At 40.3% G+C, this 25,426-nt stretch overlaps 1 protein-coding gene across 9 annotated transcripts in view; it reads right to left on the minus strand.

Moving 5' to 3' along the window:
- HERC3 (HECT and RLD domain containing E3 ubiquitin protein ligase 3) overlaps positions 1–25,426 on the minus strand; it is a 138,239-nt gene that overhangs the window by 94,087 nt on the left and 18,726 nt on the right. For all 9 annotated transcript variants that reach the window (XR_004349898.1, XR_004349899.1, XR_004349901.1 and 6 more), the window contains one exon: positions 2,431–2,590. Coding sequence is in view for 5 of the 9 variants with exons in the window: in XM_032631841.1 (XP_032487732.1) it covers positions 2,431–2,590 (160 nt within the window). In the remaining 4 variants the exon portion in view is untranslated. The remainder of the gene's footprint in view (positions 1–2,430; positions 2,591–25,426) is intronic.

A 25,426-nucleotide genomic window follows, 5' to 3' on the forward strand; every position in this document is an offset into this window, starting at 1 on the left:
AATAGAGTTCACATATGCATTTAGTACCAAACAGAACCCAACTATTTTTTATTGTAGATTCACGTGCAGTTGTAAGAAATAATACAGAGATCCCTTGTACACTTTGTCCAGTTTCCCCCAGTGATGACATTTTGCAAAACTACAGTATAGTATCATAACAAAGATACTGACATTAACATAACCTACCAATCTCATTTATGTTTGGGTTGGCCAAAAAGTTCATTCAGGTTTTCCCATAGGATGTTACAGGGAAACCCAAACGAACTTTTTGGCCAGGCCAATATTTCCCCAGTTTTATTTGTACTCATTTCTGAGTTTGTAGTATTTGTGTCACCCGTGTAGGCTCATGTATCCAGCACCATACTCAGTGGTTCCGACACCACAAGGATTCCTTTTGTTGTACTTTTATAACCACTCCTCCCCTCCCCCATTCGTAACCCCCGGCAACCACTAATCTACCCTCCATTTCCACAATTTTGTCATTTTGAGAATGTTATATAAATGGAACCATACAGTAGGTAGGCAGCCTTTTGGGATTGGCTTCTTTTTCACTCAGAATAATTCCCTGGACATTTGTCCAAATTGCTGCATGTATCAATAGCTTGTAGAACCCCACTATTTTTTTTAAATTGGAAAATGTAATACTGCCTTGGGGCCCAGTGTCTCAGAAACTTATGCGGCAACAGCCCTTTTTCCTGGCCAGCTTCCACTCAAATTCCCCACACTCCTCCCTCTATGGGTCACCATTACCCTCAATACAACCTCCACAATCACAGTTACAGAGAGGACGCAGGTCAAAAGGACAAGACAAACAATAAGAAATTATACCCTTGAGGTGGAGAAAGCGGGATACACATGCACAAGCATATACTGTGTTTTACCTACTCGTCTTACTGCATCCTCCCAATAACTTTGTAAAGGTACCCAATACTACGTAACTCCATTCTTAAGTTAGGAAATCGAGGCCTAGGTAAGTTCAACAATTTGCCCAAGGTCATTCACCTAATAAGTAATAGAGCCAGTACTGGAATCTGAGTCCGTATGACCTCGAATCTATGTTACTTTCCACAATACTAAGGTATGAATTAATGAATTTAATTAAGTTATAATATGAAATTATATACAAACTAAACCCTCAGAAGTCATCCATAATTTAGACATGACTAATAAAAATAATAACAAACTGCTACTCTAACACAGATTACTCCATTTTTAGAAATGAAATGCCACTAAACAGCTTTTCTTGAGTCTTTGGACATCAACGAATGAAATACTTCTGTCATTAATGTTATAAATCTTTTCCTTAATATTACAATTTCTTAAAATATAACATCCCCCTTTTTTTAATTTCTACTCTCCCTCTTCCCCCCAAATTAATTTTTGGAAGTAATGAACCCAAGACATTACCTGTTCTAAACCAGGAAATGGAATCAAATCATTCTTACCTCCCCGTTCCTCTTTTCCCTGAAACAGCTTTTGATTAAAGAGACAAAAATCTAAGAAGGGCAAAAAAGGAAGAGGAAGAAGAATGTATTGTCCTTTAAAAGGGACAATAATTGGGCAGGGGAGGAGAAGCATTTAATAAACACCCTTGTACTGAGCAATGCATGTGCTGGAGCACGCTTCGCAATGGTGATGCTAAAATGAATGATCCAGGTCTCCTGGCCTCAAGATTGTACTAAAAATAGTTATTAAATTAAAAATTGCAAAGAATGTGACAAGTACTGCAATACAAGGAATGTTGTACATTTGCAGTATAAAGGAGCAGGAATTATATGAAGGAAATAAACCAGTGGTCTCATTAAGAACCCTCAACAAACAGAGACGCCCCCCGCAAAACGTCCACCTGAAAGTAACTTCAATATTTTAGACATTTACTTAGTGGTGAAGCATCTGTTACGTATCTAGCCAAATCATCTAAGATTCAGAATTAAGTAAATACTTAAGGGACTAAAAACCATTGTATTAGTACTTTTGTGTTAAACAACTTATGTATATTTGGTATTTTAGCTGTTGGTAATGCTTAAGGTAATCTGGCCTGTTATTAGAGAATCAGGTCAGCCTTGTGATTCTATTTTAAAGTGACTCATTGAATAATTGTTTTAGGTTTGCAATTTTAAGTTAAAGGTTTGTAAGTCCAGCAATATGAAAAGGTGTTTTTTTATTCAAACATTATTGAGTTCCAAACACTCTGCCAGCAACTAGGCTACTGGAATAAATAAAGTGCAGTTCCTGAACAACTCACATTTTTTAACTGGAGACAGACACTTCTATAAATAATTACAATTTTTGTGACAAGTGTTATAACAGTCTAAGGCATGACAGTGACACAAAGGAGACAGCGATCAAAAGAAGAAAGCAGAACCCAAACCAAGGAATCTAACAAAGAAACTAGCAGGAAATAATATTTACAGCAACTGACATTCTTACCTGGGTACTGCCACAGAGTCCTCGGTAGTCATGAGTCCTAGTTGACCATCGCTCCCTGCACCCCAAGAAAACAGCTGGCCCCGGTCACTGAGGGCCAGACTGTGGGACTCGCCACACGCCACGTGGACAATATGCTGATCTGCCAAAGCTCCAATTTGCTCTGAAGGGGAAAAAAAAGGAGGAAAATGTAAAGCCCAGAAGCAGGAATTACACAGAATTAGCTTCCTAGACAGTTATGTTTTTCAGAGAGAACCACTACATCTGTATATTTATAAAGATTTTATATGTTTCTAAAAGGTATCCATTGAAACCCAGCTATACTGGCTAGCACACGTGCCTGGAGCGACACACACACCAGATGTTACCCCCTGTGCCCTGCTGCTTCTCCCCAGAAAGATGCCTGAAGGCTTAGTATTTGGACATGTGGAACCAGCGAGGCCCCAATGTGAGTGGGAGTGAGGCATGTTACTAAAAGCAGTGGGATTGAGTGAAATTTTGCCTGGGAACAATGAGACCTCCCCCATCCAGAAAAACACCTTTCTCCCCTTAGTTCCAGAACACAATCTCTCTATATATACCTATCCAGCCAGAAGATAGAAGGATTTCTCTGAGAAAACTGGCCCAAAAGAAAAGACCCATAGCTACTGACGTTTGTGGGTCCCCCAATGAAATGTCCAGCTTCCTGCTAGTTAACAAGACTTGCCTACACACAGCTCCACTCACGTTTCAGTACCTCACTCTTAAATATAAAAGACTGGCCAAGGATCAACATATACATGAGGAGATTTTAACATAAAAGTTAAAGAGCAAAGGTAACAGAAGAAAATGAACTCTGCAGAAAAAAAGGTCATGCAGGGAACAGAAAAAAAAATTAAGTCATTAGAAAAATAAAAGAAGACAAGAAACATTCCAACATTCAAAAAATAAAGTTATCTTGGAAAATGGAAACATGCAGCATAAATTTAAAGGAAAAACCTTCAAAAGCAGGACGGGAAGTAAGAACTGAAATTTTCTAAGAAACAGAAAAGGCAAGAAAAGAAAGAAATGAGGGGATTATTCCAAGAGGCCCAACAACGGAAAAATAAGAACTTTAAAAAGAGAATGGAGGGCTTCCCTGGTGGCTCAGTGGTTAAGAATCCACCTGCCAATGCAGGTGACATGGGTTCGAGCGCTGGTCCGGGAAGATCCCACATGCCACGGAGCAACTAAGCCCGTGCGCCACAACTACTGAGCCTGCACTCTAGAGCCCGCGAGCCACAACTACTGAGCCCGTGCACCTAGAGCCCGTGCTCTGCAACAAGAGAAGCCACCGCAATGAGAAGCCCGCGCACCGCAAGAGTAGCCCCCGCTCACCGCAACTAGAGAAAGCCTGTGCACAGCAATGAAGACCCAACGCAGCCAAAAATAAATAAATTTTTAAAAAGAGAGAGAATGGAAAAAACACAAAGTAGAAAATTTCAAAGAAGAAAGACATGAAGATTGCTCATAACTGAAGGACATGAGTTTCACAGTGAAAGGACCTATTAAAACTTCAGAATGAAGACTGATAAAAACCTACTTTAGAGCACTTCCGCTTGAAATTTCAGAACACCGAAAAAAGATTCTAAAAGTTTCTAGAAAGGAAAACACCTTATATACAATAGAACAGGGATCAAAAGGGCATATTTCTCAGAAGCAATACTGAAAACTAGAAAGACAATAAAGCAATGCCTTCAATTCTGAAGGAAAATGACTTCCAACCGAGAATTCCATATCTAGTCAACCATGAATCAAATGAGAGGAAAGGGGAAAAGAACAATTTTCAGGGACGTAAGCCTGTCAAAATATTTTATCTCCCATGCTGCCTTTCTCAGTTAGTTACCTAACATCATGGCTCCAAAACAAAGGAAGATTCAGGTTCCAGGAAACAAGAATCTTACATATTAAAAGGTGAAGAATATTCCCAAGACAGCTATGTAGCAGCCTATGAAGAAAAGTTGGAGGGATGTCTCCAAAGTGAAAAATGGCATACAATCTGATGAGTTTATAGTATTATGAGTTTTACCCTTCTGTCAGAGAACAGAGATTACTACACAAATGAAAAAAATGAAATAACTCCAGGAAACACAATGTTTTACAGGAAATAAGAGCGATCGTGGTACATAAAGTCATAATAACCAAATAAATATAATTTACATAGTTAAAAACTTAATTGACTTAAAAAATCAACTATTTAGGAAAAGATAAGCGTCTAGGGGTGAGAAAGAAGAAAGGGCGGTTGGAGAATATAAAAGCATGCTAATCTTCCCCAGTGGGAAGCCTCTAGGTTATGTCCAATATTGGAAAAAAATCAAGAAATAGCATTAGAAGCGTGTCATTTAGAAATACAAAGGTAGATACGAAACCAAAAGAGCTTCAAGAACTGAAAGCGATGGCCTCTGCAAGTGAGACAAGGATGGGCACAGGAGAGGTAGGGAGTTGCTACTGGACCTGAACAGAGTTGGTATAAACGTTACTTTAAAAAAAAAATTTTTTTTTAAGCAGCGGAAAACATGTTCACGTCAGAGAAATCTCCTGAACGACCTGTAACTCCCGCCACTCTTTTGCGCATCTCCTTTACCCTCTACTCACCACTAGGCCCTAACTCTCGGCTTAGCCTTGCCCCACACTAAGAACAGTCCCGTCTTTACTTTGGAAAAACTGAGAAACGCTTACCAAAATAGCTCAGGTGAATCAGATTTTTACTCCTCTAACCAAATCTCCAGCGTACCATAGTTCTAGGACTTGGACAGCTTTTATGTTCCCCTGGGCCTGAGACCTCGGCTAGGACTGAGACCTGCCCCCCAATTCCTGACCTCCTATGTCCACCATTAGCCTTTGCTGTCTGGATGTGAGTGCACCACCTCACGTGACACTACTAAGTTTCTCCCCGGTCTGACAGGACATTCTGGTCTGCCACCGATTTCCTTACCTCGGTATCTGTCAATAGCATCCCTCTTGATCTTTTTTTTACCACGGCTGAGCAGTGTCAAAAGGCCACGTCTAGGGCTTCCCTGGTGGCACAGTGGTTGAGAGTCCGCCTGCCGATGCAGGGGACACGGGTTCGTGCCCCGGTCCGGGAAGATCCCACATGCCGCGGAGCGGCTGGGCCCGTGAGCCATGGCCGCTGAGCCTGCGCGTCCGGAGCCTGTGCTCCGCAACGGGAGAGGCCATAACAGTGAGAGGCCCGCGTACCGCAAAAAAAAAAAAAAAGGCCACGTCTAGATTCCAATTACCATTTCCTCCGTCTGGTCAAGCCCTAGGCAAACCAATCCCTGTCCCATCACGTATCAGCCACCAAAACAGACATGGAACTCCCACTATGATCACAACACGACTTGCAGCCCCAAAGGCAGAGGTACTGTTCAGTAATGCAAAGATTTGTGGAGAATTAAACCCATAGTTGTATCGAGTCCAATTTATTTTATGTCTCCTAGCCAGAAAACCGAGCTCATCTGATTCCTACTAGTGGTCTGCTACAGTGAAACTTTAATCCCTCTTCTAGAATCTACTCCCTAGGGTCGATTGGGAATGCATCATTCACACCTCTCACTGAATACAGCCCTGCCCCAGTTGGGAACATTCAGGCTGCAGTGCACATTTGCACGTGTATTCTCTTCTGATTCATTCTGTCAAGACTGTACACTATATTTTGCAGATCATGGCAGAACCTCAACCCACGCATTAAAATAATTAAACACGCTAAGGAAATATTTGGCACTTTAGACGACGAAAGCATATTTTATCTCTGACCCTCTCATAGAAACACCTTAAGGTCTTTAGAAGTCTTTAAGGTTATCAGCTCTGAACAAGCCTAGGTAACAGAGCAGGAATGCTGCTTATAGCGAGTCAGCAGTTCAACTGCATGTGTGTTATCAGGGTGACTGCTACTTGGCTTTTGAGCCCCGTGATAATTTTTTAATGTATTTTCAAGTTAACAGTAAGCTGGGCAGTAAACCATCATAGGGTGGTAACAGAGAAGGATGATATGAGCCTGGAGGGTAGATGGATGCTGCTGATATGAACTTAATCCTTGCAACGATCCTGTGAGGTGACGGCTCTCTAATAAGCCCCAGCTGAGAAAAAGTGTGTAGTTTGGCCAACGTTCACAACGAATGAGTGGTGGAGCTAGGACTGCAGCCCGGGTCTTTCTGACTTACACCCACAAGTCTGTATCATCTTCCCTCGTGGAAAAGGACTAGGCGGATTTTAAATCAGTAACAGTAACTACGAAGTGAATAGTCTAGTTGTGGATAATGGGAAATAGACTCTTTCCTCTTGCTGTCTGTTCTGATGAGAAATATATCCAATAGTTTGCAGTTAACAGCATGAGCAGTTGGGTGGAAAGTACACAGCATATACAAAATCAGTGATCAATATTTGGTAGTAAATTTTTTTCATAAAGCTAAAATCAAATTAAGTGTCAGCAGTTAATATGACAAAAGGGATTAGACTTTCATCATTTAGATGTCTCCTTTTTTAACTAAACATACATTTTTATTCTTATACTTTTTATCTACATTTTAAAAATTATTTATAAAAATATACACATACACGGATACATGTGCACACATTTAAAAGAAAAAGTCAAAGGGCATATAAGTATCACAGAAACATGAAAATTTAGAAGTGAGTCAGGACAAACCTTAGGTAATCCAGCTTAGCTTCCCTCATTTCTTTAACATCTTTGATAGAATATAACCCAAGTTCCCTGCAAATCCCCAAAAAGAGAATTTCCTAGTGCCCAACTTTCCTCTGGGGCCCCTGGCTTCCCACAACTTGGCCAGACTCTCCATCATTTTCTTTGCTTCTGTGTCTGAAAGGTCCTATTCCCAAGCCATATTCCAACTACTTTCTTATTTTCATCTAACCATTTGGGGGGATCTGGACTATGCCTAGCAGGATCACAACTCACTTTAAAGTGACCACCCCTCCCGTAAGAGAGTTACTTCCGGGACGTCCCTGGTGGTCTAGTGGTTAAGACTCCGCACTCCCAATGCAGGGGACTCAGATTCAATCCCTGGTCAGGGAACTAGACCCTGCATGCCGCAACTAAGACGTGGCACAGCCACGTAAATAAATAAATATATTTTTTTAATCTAATTAACAAAAAGAGAGAGTTACTTCCATGAAAGGAATTCTACCTCATTCCTGAGCCAAAGCACTCAAATCAGTGTCAGCTTTTTAAAACTTTTTTTAAATTATCATATAGTAAAACTGACCGTTTTTCGTGTACAATTTTATGAATTTAAGCACATATAACCAGTGACACAATCAAGATACAGAACAGTTCCATCAACCCAAAAGAGTCCCTTGTGTCACACTCTCTCCTCATCCCTAACTCCTGGGGACTACTGGTATGCTTTCTATCACTACGGTTTTATATTTTCAATACTGTCACATAATGGAGTCATATAGTACCTAACCTTTTAAAACTGGATTCTTTCACTCAATATAACGCCTCTGAGATTCATCCAGGTTGTCATATGTATCAATAGTTTGTTCCTTTTTATTAGTGAGTAGTATTCTATTGTATTATGGATGCACCACAAAGCACCATTTCCAGTTTTAAGCAATTATAAACAGCGATGCAATAAACATTCTTGTACAGGTTATTGTGTGAGAATAAGTTTTCATTTCTCTGGAGTAAATACCCAGGACTGGGTAGTTAACCTTCCTACATACAGTTGGGTTATTTTAAAAATCTAATACGATAACCTCTGCATTGATTGTTTTGTTTGGACTACTTATATTTAATATAATTATTGATATGTTTGGATTCGTGATCTACCTTTTTATTATTTGCTGTTTCTTCCCTGTTTTTCATCACTCTTTTTCCTCATTCCTGCCTTCTTCTGCATTAAACATTTTCTACTTTTCCATTTTAATGTACTGTGGTTTTTACTATATCTCCTTGTATAGTTACTTGAGTGCTCTAGAGATTACAATATATTTAGCTGTTCAAAATCTAATTAAATCAATAATTTACCATTTCAAGTGGAATTTAGAAACTTTCCCGTGATATAGGTCTCTTTACCCCTCTCCCCTTTAAGTTATAGTAATCTTAAATATCACACCTGCAAACATTGAAAACTATCACGACGTTATAATTTTTCATTTCAATCATCAAAATATTTTTAAAGAATTCAAGAAGAGAATAATCTATTATATTTACCCAGATATCTACTATTTCTGTTGCTCTTCCTTCATTACTGATGTTCCAATATTCCTTCTGGTATCATTTCCCTTCTATCCAAAGAACTTCCTTTAACTATTGTTTAGTACAGGTCTGTTGGCTGTAAATTTTCTGCTGTTTCCTTCATCTGAAAATGACTTTGTTCTACCTTCACTTATGAAGGCCTTTGTTTGTTTGTTTGTTTTTGCTGAATATAGAATTCTGGGTTGACTTCTTTTCTTTCAGCACTTTAAAAACACTGTGCCACTTACGGCCTCCATAGTTTCTGGGGTGAAATCCACATTCCCCTATAGGGAATATGTTGTTTTTCTTTGGCTGCTTTCAAGTATTTTCTTTGTCTTTAGTTTTTAGAAGTTTGATTATGATCTGTCTTGGTGTAGGTTTCTTTGGATGTATCTTGCTTGGTCTACTGACTTCTTGAATCTGTATATGTATGTCCTTCACCAACTTTGGAAATTTTTCAGCCACTATCATTTTCAGCACCACATTTTTTCTCTTCTCCTGCTAGGACTGACATGAATGTTAGCCCTTCTGTTCTTGCCCCACAAGCCCCTGACACCCTGTTAATTTTTTCTCTCAATATTTTTAAAATTTATTACTCAGTTTGCATAATTTCTATTGATTTATCTTCAACCTCACTGATTCTTTCCTCTGTCATCTCCATTCTACTATTGAAACCATCCAGTGAGTTTTTCATTTTGATTATTGTATTGGTTCTTCTTTATATCATCTATTTCTTGGCAAAGAATTTCATTTGTCCATTTGTTTCAAAACAGTATGAGCCGGTTTGTTGGAACATTTGTACAATAGCTGCTTTAAATAAAGTCTTCATCAGATAATCCCAACATCTATGTCATTCCAGCATTAGCATCTGTTGTCTCCCCCCATGCTACTGGAGATTTCCCTGGGATTTCATACGCTGAGTATGATTGTATCATGAACATTTTGAATATTATACGACTGTGGGTCTTATTTAAATCTTCTGGAGAATGGTAACACTTTTGTTTTATTTTTCAAAGCCTTTGCATGCTATTTGGATTTGTGTCCTACATGCGCCACACAGTGGCCAGTCTGGAACCTGAGTGGTGGTCTATTAGGTAAATTCTCAAAGTCACTTACATGCTAAGTAGGATTAGATCCACACATACAGCTCAGGGATGAGCCCAAGAGCTCATAGATAACTATATGGAGTTGCTTTCCCAAGCTCCTCCTTCTCTGAGATCTCTCAGATACTTTCAGGTTTCCTGGGGCTCCCTTTTTAGCCTACATACTGTACTTCCACAGCTGTGCTTGCCTCTGGGCCAAATGGCAGGAAGACCAGAGGGGGAAAATGGTAAACTCATTGCCAGTTCAGTGGTACTTCGCATTCTGGTCTTCTGTCCCAATCCACCTGCTATTATTTGCTTTTCAGAGCACTCAAATAGCTGCTCCATGCATTGTATCAAGGTTTTAGAGTTGCATTCAGTTGGAGCGACAGGAAGGAATGTGCTTACTCTGTCCTGCCTGGAACTAGAAACCCAGAGTCTGACTTTTAAAGTAACATTTTTTTTTCCTGCTATTTGTGTGTGTTCACAAACTGTCTTTGTTCCACTTGGCTAAATTAAAAAAAAAAAAAAATTCAAAGGCGTAGCTTTCCCACAAATGTTCAAACTACAACTGTGTTTAACCTAAGAGCTGGATTCCCGGCTGTGGGCAGTATCTCTGAGCAGCTGATGCTTCATTTTAAGTTATCTGAGCATATCAAACACTTATTTGCTTGATCCTGTGCTTGACTGCCCAAGTTTAAACGATCATTAAGCCAAATCTTTTTAACTCAAGAATCAGAGAGAAAGACTAATTACGACAAAATTCAGAGTAGTAGGTCTCAGTTCAGGGCCAGGTGACTTTAATATTGGGCGTTAATGTTCACACACAAAGCCTGAAAACACTTACACACTATGAAACATGTTTGAGAATATTTTTTTAAAGTCATAAATCTAAATTTACCGTGTATGCATTTAGATGCAATAAGCCAAAATCACTAAGTCAAGTAAAACATATGGAGGCCTGTCACAGGCAATGGGAAGGGAGAAGACTGTGTTTCTGAGTCATTAGCACTTCACTAGTCAGAATAAGATCAGCTGCAGTGACTCCGTTATTTTTAGGAACTCAGAATTGCCAACTATGGCATAATCTAATGCTGTAAAAGGATTTTAATAGAGAAAGAGTGTAAATTAGAAAGCTACCGCACAGCTCTGATAGAGGGAACCCTAAAAGCAGAAGGGACCACTGCAGCGGTGATTCAGCGGCATATATAACTTGGTATAGTTAAATGCCCAAGTCCACCAGTTGATAATTCAAAGCGCCTCCAAGAAGACTGGAATCTTCATCCTCAGCACAAAATATTCACAGTCCCCAAAGTTCAGCTCACAGGTTACCATGGATGCTTCCTCCTTCACAGTCCCCCAAAGTTCAGCTCACAGGTTACCATGGATGCTTTCTCCTTCACAAAACTTTTGCTTTTTGTACAATGACAGCTCTGGAGCACCTGCTTGGGTACCTACAAGAATTGGAGCGTAAGCTCCAGGAAGACTGTCTCTCATTAAAGAAATGCTGGGGAACACCTGTTGAATATATAAAGTCTCCAGTATCAAAATGCAGTCAGGCTTTAAGATGTCTCAAAGGACTGCCAAAAAAAATTACATATTACGGTGCTATAATTCCTAATAAGGAGGGGAAAACAAACTGGTTATTTCAAATCACTGGAGGAGTTCAGGGGTATTTCAAAGCATCATCACCCTTTATGCGGGAATGGAGAAACTAAAACATTTTCGAAAGATACATGAATCACAGAAGTGACAGAACCAAGACCAATCCATTTAGAAAATAAATTAATCTGCACTGGATTTACTAATACAAATAGAACATTGTTAAGAAAGCCCAGTCCACCCTGCCACACCGCCCCTGCCCCCTGCCCCCTCCCCCCGCAAGCCAGACCTGTATGTCTCCTTTACTACATGAGGCTTCCTCACATAGGCGTGATCAATTATGACCTCCATTTCCAGCCCCTCTCTCCCCTCTGGAGAATGGGCGGGGGGGCGGGTAGGGCTGAAAATGCCAAGCCTCTAATCATGCCTGGATCTTTCTGGTGACCGGGACCCACCCAGGAGCCCAACAAGAGTCACCTCATTAGAACAAACGATGGGGCATTCCCTGGTGGCCTAGTGGTTAGGATTTCGTTCGAGGGCCCGGGTTCAATCCCTGGTCAGGGAACTGAGATTCTGCAAGCTGCACAGCGCGGCAAAATAAAAAACAAAAAACAAGATGCTCCTAGTACTCTCATCACTTAGAAATTCACAAGGCTTTCAAGAGCCCTGCACCAAGGAACGGGGGGCGCAATATATATATTAACTTAACACTAGCACTACTTTACCTCCTTAGAGCTCAAATTTTTTAACTTTGGCCTCCTTGCAAGGCAGCGAAAACCCATGGATGACCCAAAAGAGAATAAAAAACCCTCTATATGAAATCACAAAATACACTGAGATGCTGACATGTTTTAACTATGCAATCACAACAGAATACTTTCCACCCCACTTCTTTTCCAAGAGGCTGTGTTAAAAGTATTTTTTACTCACCATTTAAACTGAGTAAATGTAAAAATTATCTTTGATTAAATCAAAGTTATAGCAACCACAAGTTGATTAGCTTTTTGAAAAAGAATGAAAGCCCAGAAAATTGAAGTTATGATACAAATCCAAACTGTATCTCCCAAAAAAGTAAAGAGTAGACACCTGATATCAGTATACGTCCGATCAGTACAAACTTCAAGGCAAGCATTTTGACAATATTCCAGAAGCTTTAGAATTCTGCATGTTCCTTGATCCAACAGGCGAATTTCTACAAATGTATCCTAAAGGAATACTATAGGCTGCATTGCTAACAGAGAAGAATGAGAAATTGAGATTATACGTTATAAGTTGAAATGTGCAGCCATTAGAAAGACTGATATAGATCAGTATGAACATAATCATGGAAAAATATTCACGACATATTAAGTGGAAAAGTAAGGTACAAAGAAGTATTACAATGTGACCCCATTTGAAAATTACATTGATGTTTAAAAAATATTGGAAGGGTGTATTTCAAGGCAAGAATGTTTTTTGTTCAGGGTGGTAAAATTAAAGAGTAAAACACTCTTATTTGCTTCTTGCTTATGGGTATTTAAACTGTGAGCAATACACATGTATTACTGTTGTAACAGGGAAAATTTTTAAGCTTTTTTAAAAGGACTTTTTACCACTTCCCTCTCTTATTCACATCTTTTTTCAACAACTCGAAATTTTTTCATGGGATGTAGCAACAGGAGACCATTTCCAAGACGGCAGATTGCTTACTGACTATTTTAGACTATATGCGACCTTATAAACAATATCTCTGTGCAACCACAGTGCAAGAGGAGATGCTTCTGGAGGGGCTTCCTAAAGATAGCTAACCCCACTTGATGTTTACAGATTGGGTCAATTTTTATCACAGCAGGCAAAAACATCCCTGCACTGAGATCTATCTACTTTATCTATGGAATTGTAGTCCTCTGTCCATTTTCTTTTAAAAATGTGTGTATATAAACTCTCCAGTCAGAATTCAGAGACAGTCAGATTGGATTGATGCTCAAGACCAACTCTTTGCAGTCTGTTTTAAAAACCTCTTTAAGGATAAACACACAAAAAAATAAAACACAGATGGACGGAAAATGATATACCACGCTAACACTAATCAAAAGAAAGCTGAACTTGCTATACTCATACGAGGCAAGGTAGATCTCAAGACAAAGAATACTATCAGGGATAAAGAATGATATTTCATGATGTTAAAAGGAACAATTCATCAGGAAGATCTGACGATCTTAAATGTGTACATACCTAATAGAGCTTTAAAATATATATAGCAAAACTGATAAGAGTCAGAAGAAATAAGCAAATCAGCAATAATAGTCAAAGATTAGGGATTCCCTGGTGGTGCAGTAGTTGAGAGTCCGCCTGCCAATGCAGGGGACACGGGTTCGTGACCCGGTCCGGGAAGATCCCACATGCCGTGGAGCGGCTGGGCCCGTGAGCCATGGCCGCTGAGCCTGCGCGTCCGGAGCCTGTGCTCCGCAACGACAGAGGCCACAGCAGTGAGAGGCCTGCGTACCGCAAAAAGTAAATAAATAAATAATAAAAAAAGATTAACACTATTCTCTCAGTAACTGATACAACAAGTAAACAGAAAATCAATAAATATACAGAAGATCTGAACAACACTATCACCCAACTTGTCTAATTGACAATTTATAAAACACTCTATCCATCAACAACAAAACACACATCCTTTTCCACTGTACACAGAGTACTTACCAAGACAGACCACAGTCTGGACCGTAAAACAAATCTGAATAAATTTAAAAGGCCTGAAATCATGTAAAATATGTACCCTGACCACAGAGTATTAAACTAGAAATCATTAACTGACAAATATCAGTAAAATCCCTATATATTTGGATGTTAAACTACACATTTCTAAATAACCTATGGGTCAAAGAAGAAATAAGGGAAATTATTACAAAATATTTTGAACTGAATAAAAATAAAAACAGCCAATTAAAATGTGTGGAATACAGGTAAAGTGATGCTTTAAGGAAATTTTTAACATGAAATACTTATTAAAATAGAAGTGGCAAATCAGTGGTTTAAATTCTGCATTAGGAAATAGAAAAAATACAGTAAATTAAGCACAGTAAACAAAAGAAAATAATATAAAAGTACAAATCAATGAAACAAAGAAAACCAAAAAAGATTAAAAATAATCACTAAAACCAAAACTTTTTCTTTGAAAATATTAATAAAACAGATTAACCCCTAGCCAGTCTAACCAGGAAACAGAGAAGACACAAATTACCTATATCAGGAAAAGAAATGTTACAGACATGAAAAGGATAAGGGAATATTGTGAACTGTTTTTTGCTAATAAATTTGACAACCTAGATGAAGTAGACAAATTCCGTGAAAGATACAAACTATGAAAACTCACCTAAGATGAAACAGATAATCTAATTAGTCCTACAACTTCTCTAAAAATTGAAATTGTAACTTAAAAATGTCCCCACAAAGAAAACTATAGCCTCAGATGGCTTTACCGGTGATCCTACCAACCGTTTAAGTAAAAAATAATAACCTCTAATAAACCTGTATATAATATAGACAAACTCTTCTAGAAGACAGAAGAGCAAACACTTCCCAACTCATTTTATGAGGCTAGCATTACCCACGTAACAAAACCAAAGGCACTGCAAGAAAACAATAATCTTTATGAACATAAAATGCACAAATCCTAATAGAAGTTTTAGAAATCAAAAGCAGCAATATATAAAAATTACCAAGTGAGATTTATTCCATGAGTGCAAGGTTGGTTTAATACTCAAAAATAATCAATGTATTTCACCATCTTAACAGACAAAAAGGAAAAGTCCAAAAAGAAAAAAAGAAAAGCAATACCATCACTTCAATAGGTACAGAATAGCATTTAACTAAATTCAACACTCATGAGTTTTTACAAAATGAATAAATATCAGAGAACTTCTTCAACTTGATAAAAGGCATCCAAGAGAAACCCACTGCTAACATCACACTTAATGGTGAAAACTAATGCTTTCTCTCTAAAATCAGGAACAAAGTAAGGACGTCCTTTTTTTTTTTTTTACAACCTCTATTCATCATTGTACTAGAGTCCATTCTGTAAAATAAGGCAAAAAATAAAATAAAATAAAACAAAAGACATACAGACTGGGAAGGAAGAAATAAAACTGACTTGAATTATAAACATTGTCATTTATGTAGAAATTCCTAAGGAGTCTACAAAAAAGCATAACTGGAACTATTAAGAGAATTTGGCAAAGTGATTCAAGATCAATACACAAAAAATTAACCATATTTCTATGAACTACAAAAAATTAGAAATATCATGTGTAATGACATCAAAAACATTATAAATTTAGGACAAACTATGTGCAAGACCTGTACACTGAGAAAGTACAAAATATTGCTAAGAAAAATTAAAGAAGACCCAAAAATGGAGAATACACCATATTCATAAATCACAAGATTCAACATCATTAAGACGTCAATCCTCCCCAAATTGATCTATAGATTCAGTGCAATCCTAATAAAAATTCCAGCAGGTTTTTTGATAGAAACTGAAAAGCTGATTCTCAGATATATATGCAAAAGCCAAGGACCTAGCACAGCCAACACAGTTCTAAAAAAGAAAAGTTAGAGGATTTATGCTATTGCTCTGAAGATTTAGTATAAAGCTACAGTAATCTACATAGTGTAGAACTAAGGATAGACATGTACATTAAAAGCATAGAAAGTCTAGAGATAGACCACCACACATATGACCAATTGGTTTTCAAAGGTGCCAAGGTAAGTCAGTGTGGGATAGTCTTTTCAGCAACTGGACTGAAAACTGGATATCCATATGCAAAACATGAACCCTGTCTAGAGACAGACCACCACACATATGGTCAACTGGTTTTCAAAGGTGCCAAGGTAATTCAATGGCGGATAAAGTCTTTCCAGCAATGGTACTAGAAACTGGATATTCATATGCAAAAAAATGGATCACAGGCCTACATGTAAGTGCTAAAGTATAAAATCTGAAGAAGAAAACTTAGGAGAAAAATCACTGTAATCTTGAGTTAGGTTAAATTCTTAGGACACAGAAAGCGTAAGTCATAAAAGCTAAAACTGATCATTGGATTTCATCAAAATAAAAAGTTTTGCTCTTCAAAAGACACTTAAGAAAATGAAAAGGAAAACCACTGACTGAAAGAAAATATTTTCAAAATGTATCTCTGATAAAAGACTTGTAATTGTTCTTTATGTATTCAGGATACAGCTCAAAAATAGGACAAGCAATTTGATTTTTTAACAGGCAAAACATGTGAATATATACTTTGCCAAAAATAAGACATCTGAATGGCTAAAAATAAGCATGTGAGAAGTTGAAGATCATTAGTCACTAGCAAAATGCAGATTAAAACCCCAAGGAGACTCCATTATATATATCAATTTGAATGGCTAAAATTGAAAAAGACTTGGGACTTCCTTGGTGGCACAGTGGTTAAGAATCCACCTGCCAATGCAGGGGACACGGGTTCGAGCCCTGGTCCGGGAAGATCCCACATGCTGTGGAGCAACTAAGCCCGTGCGCCACAACTACTGAGCCTGAGCTCTAGAGCCCATGAGCCACTACCGAAGCCTGTGCACCTAGAGCCCGTGCTCTGCAACAAGAGAAGGCACAGCAGTGAGAAGCCCGCACACTGCAACGAAGAGTAGCCCCCACTCGCCGCAACTAGAGAAAGCCCGCGCGCAGCAACGAATACCCAACGCAGCCATAAATAAACAAACAAACAAATAAACAAAAGACTGACAATACCAAGTGATGGTGAGAATGGGAAGCAGCTAGAACTTTTATAAACTGCCGGTGTAGGTACGGTCACTGAAAATCTGGAAGTTTCTTATAAAGTCAAACATACACTTACCATATGAACCAGCAATCCCAATTCTGGGAATCTGCTGAAGGAAAAATGAAAACATATGTCTACACAAGGACTTGTACTCAAATGTTCATAGCAGATTTACTCAAAAAAGCCCAAATCTGGAAAAAAACCCAAATGTCCACCAACTGGTTAACAGATAAACAATGTGGTATATCCATAAAATGGAGTAATACTCAGCAAACCAGCTACTGATGCAACAATACAGAAAGAACCTCAAAAGCATTCTTCTAAGAAACCAGACACAGGAGACTACCTCATGCAGGATTCCATTTGTGTAAAATTCTAGAAGTGTCAAAACTATGGTGACAGGAATTCCCTGGATGTCCAGAGGTTAGGATTCCATGCTTCCACTGCAGGGGGCATGGGTTTGATCCCCGGTCGGGAACTAAGATCCCACGTGCTGCACGGCATGGCCAAAAATAAATTTAAAAAACAAAACAAAACAAAAAACTGTGGTGACAAAACGTAGATACAGGGAAAGTAGTTGGTGTGGAGATGGAATAGACTACAAAGGGCATAAGGGAAGTTTTGGTGGATGAAAAAATGTTCTCTTTCATGATTGCACTGGTGGTTACCTGATTCGCTATGACTTCAAAACTCATTAAATTGTACACTTAAAATCGGTGAATCCCACAGTATGTAAATTATATCTCAACAGAGCTGTTCCAGTGATTTCCAGTGACCGTGCCATTTTACATTCATACCAGTAGTTTATAAAAGTTCTAGTTGCCCCCCATTCTCACCATCACTTGGTATTGTCAGTCTTTTTAATGTTAGCCATTTAAATTGATATATAATGGAATATTAGGGGTCTCAATAGAGCTGTTAAAAATAAAGTACACCATAAAAAGTATGAGCTTATCATATACAAGATATTTTATTAGGGGTCAAAAAAGAAATAAGATTAGTTCTGCCCTCAAGTTCACTCTGACTGAAGAGGCTGAAGAGGCAAACAAGGCATATGAACTGACGTTACAGCACAGGGTAATGAAAGACACATGTGCAGACTGCTAAACGCAGCCCACGTGAGAGGCATCTAATCCAGCCTGTGGTGGAGAGAGAGAGTTAGGAAAGGCTCCTTGGAAGAGGTAACCTCCAAGATGTGCCCTGAGGGATAAAGAGCTAGTTCTTCACTCATTCATTCATCTATCCATCCAAAGTGACCCAAAGTCACAGCAGATTTAAAGATTTCATTATAATGAAGTAAGTCCAAAGACAAAAATGGGTACAGCACATTATGAGAGGACAAAGGATGAGTAACAAAGCCAGCCTGAGAGGGCCTAGGGAAAGCTTCCTAGGAGTAAACACCCAGAGTGGCGTCTCTAAGGCAGGGATTCACAACAGAAAGTGACCAGCAGAAATCCCTTAGGAAACTTTTTCTAAACACATATACCTGAGTCCATCCCAGCTTCCAGAATCAGAAACATTTAGGGAAGAAGAACAGACACCTGTAGTTTTTTTTTAAGTTGCCAGGTGATTCTGATATTAAGAAACACTGCATTGAAAAGCTTCACAACACTGGATTTGGCAACGATTTCTTGGACACCAAAGGCACAGGCAACCAAAGAAAAAAAACGAACAGGACTTCATTGAAATTTAAATATTTTGTTCATCAAAAGATACTATCAACAGAGTAAAAAAAGGCAACCCACAAAATGGGAGAAAATATTTCCAACTCACATATCTGGTACGGGAATAATATATAAAGAACTTCTAAAACATAACAAAAAATAAACAACCCAATTCAAAAATTGGCAAAGAACTTAAATAGACATTTCTCCAAAGAACATATATAAATGGCCAATAAGCACACGAAAAGATTCCCAACATCACTAATCATTAGGGAAATGTAAATCAAAACTACAATGATGGGCTTCCCTGGTGGCGCAGTGGTTGAGAGTCCGGCTGCCGATGCAGGGGACACGGGTTCGTGCCCCGGTCCGGGAAGATCCCACGTGCCGCGGAGCGGCTGGGCCCGCGAGCCATGGCCGCTGAGCCTGCGCGTCCGGAGCCTGTGCTCCGCAACGGGAGAGGCCACAACAGTGAGAGGCCCGCGTACCGCAAAAAAAAAAAAAAAAAAAAAAAAAAAAACAGAAAAGGATTCATCTGTCTTGAAGTCTTTGGCTTCCTCCAGTCTCTCCCGTCACAAAGCTTTCACTGGTTGGTTCCATCCACACGCACTAAAGCCTGAAGCTCCCCCTGGCTAGACACCTGGGGATCAGTCCTAAGGTCTCAAGACAGCTCTGTTTGGCTGCAACAGGTGTGTCCTCTCATCACTGCCAAAGTTAACAGTTCCTCTAAGCTGTGGACAAACTTGGAATAGCTTTTATGACACAAAATATCTAAATCAGGGCAGTTAAATGGTACTCAGAAAGTGATTTAACAAAGAGGTGGTGGTGAGGTGGTAGAATAAGAGTTTGGTTCTGCTTGAGCTCATGAAATGATAAGGAAAAGAAACTCTGTAGGTCAGGGGTCCTGCCCAACCCCGGGTAAAATGTACTGGCATTCTCCCCCTACCCTGGCATTCAACCTATGTCTAGTGGTGGTGCGTGCGTGCGTGCATGTGTGTGTGTGTGTGTGTGTGTGTGTGTTAGAGAGAGACAGAAAAAGAAGGTGGAGGGAAAGAGAAATATTGCCCATTGTTCTCTGGGCACTGGCCCACCCCTTCCCACCCCTAATCACATTTTGTCAATTTAGATATATACAAAGCAGCTGTCAGGAATTCCCTGGCGGTCCAGTGGTTAGGACTCTGCAATTTCACTGCCGGGGGCCTGGGTTCGATCCCTGGTCGGGAACTAAGATCCCACAAGCCGCAGAGCACGGCCCCCCGCCCGCCAAAAAAGAAGCAGATCTTTACAAAACCTGTACGAAACCTGAAGATGAGTCCCCCTCCGAGATGCTTTATGATGAATCAGAATAGTAAAGAAGAAAGGAGACAGGTACCTAGCCAGTCTGAATTATACCCTCAGTGACCAATGGAAGAGCATGGAATAGTCAGAATGACTAGATATTTTTCATCGTGAATGTCTCCATATCGCATATATTAAAGGCATTCACCAAAGCTTTTCTACCTCAAGAGCTACTTTCAGCGAAGAAGGAAAAACAGAAGGATGGGTAAAACATGGGCTGACACAAAACTTCCAACCTCTCACCCAAGACCAGCTGTTTCGAGGTCTCCCTGTCATATGCTACCTCACAGTAAATAAAAACACAATTACCTCAGCCTTCTCTCCTTCATATGCAGGGAACAGTGTTCAACTTGTGCCTCCTGGTGAGCTCAGCACGAGCGCTGGTCTTCACGGTTCCAACTGTCCCTCCTCTCCTCCGCTTCCCCACATTCTCGCTTTCAGCGGCACCTAGACGACTGCCTCCACCTCCTCGAAGGAAGCCAGGGGATCTGCTGCCGCAGGGCATCATGGTCCCTACCCTCCCACACTCCTTTTTCTGACTTTGGGCCCAAACGGCCTCGGACTACAGGCAGAATGTGGAACTTGCTGTCCAATCAGCACAATCTATCTGCCCACAATTAGTACTATTCACACAGCACTAGGCCAATTCCAAACCAATAAGCAAAAGATTCCTTTCATGGGATAAAGTACAACCGACCACGAATCTATTTGAAGCAGGAAACAGGTTTTTTCAATTAGTAAGGACTCTCTGCAAGCTAATCTGACTTTGCAATGAGAAAAAGAAGCCTTAAAACTCTCTCCCTAACAGTATGAACAACTCCCCAAAAAAGTTAAAGGGCTGGGCTTCCCTGGCAGCTAAGTGGTTAAGAATCCGCCTGCCAATGCAGGGGACGTGGGCTCGAGCCCTGGTCCGGGAAGATCCCACATGCCGTGGAGCAGCTAAGCCCGTGCGCCACAACTACTGAGCCTGCGCTCTAGAGCCCGCGAGCCACAACTAACGAGCCCACGCACCTAGAGCCCGTGCCCTGCAACGAGAAGCCACCGTGATGAGAAGCCCACACGCCGCAACGAAGAGTAGCCCTGCTCGCCACAACTAGAGAAAGCCCGCGCAGTTAACGAAGACCCAACGCAGCCATAAATAAATTAAATTATTTTAAAAAAGTTAAAAGGCTGAGATGCTATTGTGATAGACCTCACTCTGTGCTTCTCAGACACTCAAATTTTAATGAGGGAAATCATATTCCTTTTGAGAGACTGAGTCCATTGCAAATGTTTCCATTTCAATAGTTGACGGTACCAAAGGAGAAAAATATCACAAGAGCGAAAATAACACTTTCAATATAACAGGCCACTTCTGGCATCAAAACAAACAAACAAAAAAACCCAGCCTAGTGGCATAGCTTTACCTTGTTGGTGAGGCACTCGAAGAATACATGCAGGCTTTAAATGGGGCCCAGCAAATGTTACAACCTCATTAGTGGGCTAGAGAATGGGCAGGAAGAAGGAATATGCATCACTAGAGAACTCCACTCCCATCCCCCACCCCCGACTTACACATAAACTCATACCCTCACATTCTGAAGAAAAAAAGAAGTCTCTGAACACTGGAAGATTTGTGTCAATCATATTAAATGGATGTGCATACTCAAATGGAAATTTACTTATTGCTGCAGAAACGTGTGGCAGTAAGGGATGGGAGGGATCATAAAGGGTGTACTTTAGAGTCTGTTTCATGATTTTAATTAGTTTGACAATTAAATGAGGGACCACTAATAAATGAACGCCCGATTCACGGACCGGGTGATGCCACTTATCAGACCACTCAATCTTTGCCGTCTTTCTAAAACTGGGTAAAACTGGTAAGGTTTACTGAGCTGAAGCCTCTGAGTCTACTACAGCTCTCTCTGGAGTTGTTCTGTGTGGCACCAAGTCCACTTTTAGTTCTGTGAAGCCTAATAAATGGAAATCTTTACTATTCGAGTCACTCTTTTATCCTTCATCCTTAAAATTCAGTGATTTTCTTTTTCTTTTTTCTTTGCGGTAGGCGGGCCTCTCACTGCTGTGGCCTCTCCCGTTGCGGAGCACAGACTCCGGACGCGCAGGCTCAGCGGCCATGGCTCACGGGCCCAGCCGCTCCGCGGCACGTGGGATCCTCCCAGACCGGGGCACGAACCCGTGTCCCCTGCATCGGCAGGTGGACTCTCAACCACTGCGCCACCGGGGAAGCCCCTCGGTGATTTTCTTTAAACACAGATCACTCTAATCTTTGTTGACCTAACCCTAGCAATCTCCCAGAGCCCATACAGAACATGGCAAAATAACAAAATTGAAAACCCATGAGACGTTTTATATATTTAACACCCTACCTACGCTATGTGCCTACCATATTACACTCAGCACTGAGATACAAAGGTGAAGAAGACACTAACGCAAGAAATACACAATTCCACATCGTGTATCGTATAATAAACACTAAAGAAAGTCATTGCCGCGTGATAACAGCCCTTAGTGTTTTTCTAAAAGCAGATGTGAAGGTGCTGAGCTCATAAAAGGAACTACAGCTCCTAACACGGGGCAAAATGTAGACTCCACGACTCAAAGGCATTCGCTCGCACACAATACGAAACGAGACGCTACGCGCTGCTTACCTGTCGGCCATCATCCCCTTCTTCCTTGCACCAGAACTCTCAAGACTGCTGGGCCCCGCCCCAGGCCTAGGAGACAAGCCCTGACGGTGCTAATCAGATGATTCTTCTTTCACTCATCAGGCACGCCAGTGAGTGGTCTAGGGCAGGCATGTAACCCAGGCCTGGCCGATGAGACTAAAGAAGACGTATGCAAGGGGGTTCCTGAGAGTTTCCCCATTGTGAAAGGTGACACAAGACACTACCCTTCCTGTCTGCTTTTGAACACAGCTGTGTGAGGATATGATGCTGGGAGCTGTGGCAGTCACCTGGTGACCATGAGGGGACAAGCCCAAGTAAGAAAGTCAACCAACTAAAGACGGCAGAATAGAAAGGTGGGAAGCACCTGGGTGCTTGATGGTGTCAGTGTGCCCTCTGGTTTAACCAGTCCTAGAAGTACCTCTCTATGGACTTTTGATGTGAGATCAGAAATTTTACTCATTGTCCATGCCACATTTAGTTTAGTATTCTGTTACTTGCAACTGAAAGCATCCTGTTACAGGCCCATTTTATTTTTTTAACACCTTTATTGGAGTATAATTGCTTTACAATGGTGTGTTGGTTTCTGCTTTATAACAAAGTGAATCAGCTATACATATACATATGTTCCCATATCTCTTCCCTCTTGCGTCTCCCTCACACCCTCCCTATCCCACCCCTCCAGGCGGTCACAAAGCACCGAGCTGATCTCCCTGTGCTATGTGGCTGCTTCCCACTATTTTACATTTGGTAGTGTATATATGTCCATGCCACTCTCTCACTTCGTCCCAGCTTACCCTTCCCCCTCCCCATGTCCTCAAGTCCATTCTCTACGTCTGCATCTTTATTCCTGTCCTGTCCCTAGGTTCTTCATAACCCTTTTTTTTTTTTAGACTCCATACATATGTGTTAGCATACAGTATTTGTTTTTCTCTTTGACTTACTTCACTCTGTATGACAGACTCTGGGTCCACCCACCTCACTACAAATAACTCAATTTCGTTTCTTTTTATGGCTGAGTAATATTCCCTTGTATATACGTGCCACATCTTCCTTATCCATTCATCTGTCAACAGACACTAAGATTGCTTCCATGTCCTGGCTATTGTAAATAGAGCTGCAATGAACATTGTGGTACATGACTCTTTGAATTATGGTTTTCTCGGGGTATGTACCCAGCAGTGGGATTGCTGGGCCATGTGGTAGTTCTACTTTTAGTTTTTTGAGGAACCACCATACTGCTCTCCATAGTGGCTGTATCAATTTACATTCCCACCAACAGTGCAAGAGGGTTTCCCTTCTCGCCAGCATTTATTGTTTGTAGAGTTTTTTGATGATGGCACAGGCCCATTTAAAAACAAAAAAACAGGGATCAGACAGGTTCAGACTCCAGGGTAATCTCTTCTTAGGCCATTGCAGCATGCAGAAAGCAAACCACTTACCTTCTTTCAGGTCATGTATAATCCCGTCCGAAGACTCACCCCCATCAAAGCTAACTGGAAACCTAAAGTAACTGCCTACAAAATGCAGCTGGGCTCAGCATCAATGGATTGCAGTCTACTTTCTGAACCTGCGGTAAGATCAAATCGCCTGGCCATGTGTTGCCAAACCACTTCAAGTCCTCCAGGGGCATCACGAAGTAGCCCTTGCTGCGCGAAAATATCCACAGTGGCTTCATTTGCTTCCCCCGTCTTTGCAAATTTGGACAAGAATGCTGGGGGCAATCTTAATCATGGTGTAGAGATGTCCATATGTGCAGAAGCAGTTTTTACAGAGTTCCTAATATATGTAAGGTGCTTTTCTTGGGACCAGTAAGGTAAAGGACCCAAAAAACGGAAAAGAAAGAAAAGACTGTCCTTTAAAACTCAAAATATAAAAATAAGCATAACGTGTGAAGTCTCTCTTAACGTCCCTAGCCTACATCATTTCCCTCCCCTGGATGTATATACCATTCATCAGAGCCTACAGTGTTAAGGGAACCTATAAAAATGATGAACACAATTATTTATATATGTATAAATATAATATATACTTAATGAATTTATTATTTGTTTATATTCTGGAATAGGAGGATCAAAAAGTCGTAATGGAAGGTGTTAAGACAAATTACTATTATAAGCAGTGACCATAGCTAGCACTAATTGAGTTCTTATTGATACTTTGGGCCAGCATTATTCCAAACACCTGATATACAACTTACTAAATCCTCACAACAACCCTAACAGGTAGATACTATGAACATTATCCACATTTGACAACTAAGGAAACTGAGACACACAGAGGTTAAGCAACCTTCCCAGAGTCACGCGGCCAGTGAGTGGCAGAGCCAGGATTCTAAGCCATGAAGTCTGGTTCCAGAGTCCACGCTCTCATTCGTTATACTGCCTGCATAATTAGCTAACACTCCAAATTAAAATCGTTATACTGCCTGCATAATTAGCTAACACTCCAAATTAAAATCAATAACGAGTTCAATTGCTGTGAGTTATTTAATAATTATATATGATAGAAATTGCCAAACATGTCTGAATAATGAGAGAAAAAATGACTTGAAATCTGTAAGCGTATGAGACAGTATCTGTTGGAGAGTGACCACAGATTTCAGCATTACATGCTATTAAAGGGCATCTAC

This window comes from Phocoena sinus, chromosome 5, assembly GCF_008692025.1.
Source record: "Phocoena sinus isolate mPhoSin1 chromosome 5, mPhoSin1.pri, whole genome shotgun sequence".
In the NCBI taxonomy this organism is placed as follows: domain Eukaryota; kingdom Metazoa; phylum Chordata; class Mammalia; order Artiodactyla; family Phocoenidae; genus Phocoena; species Phocoena sinus.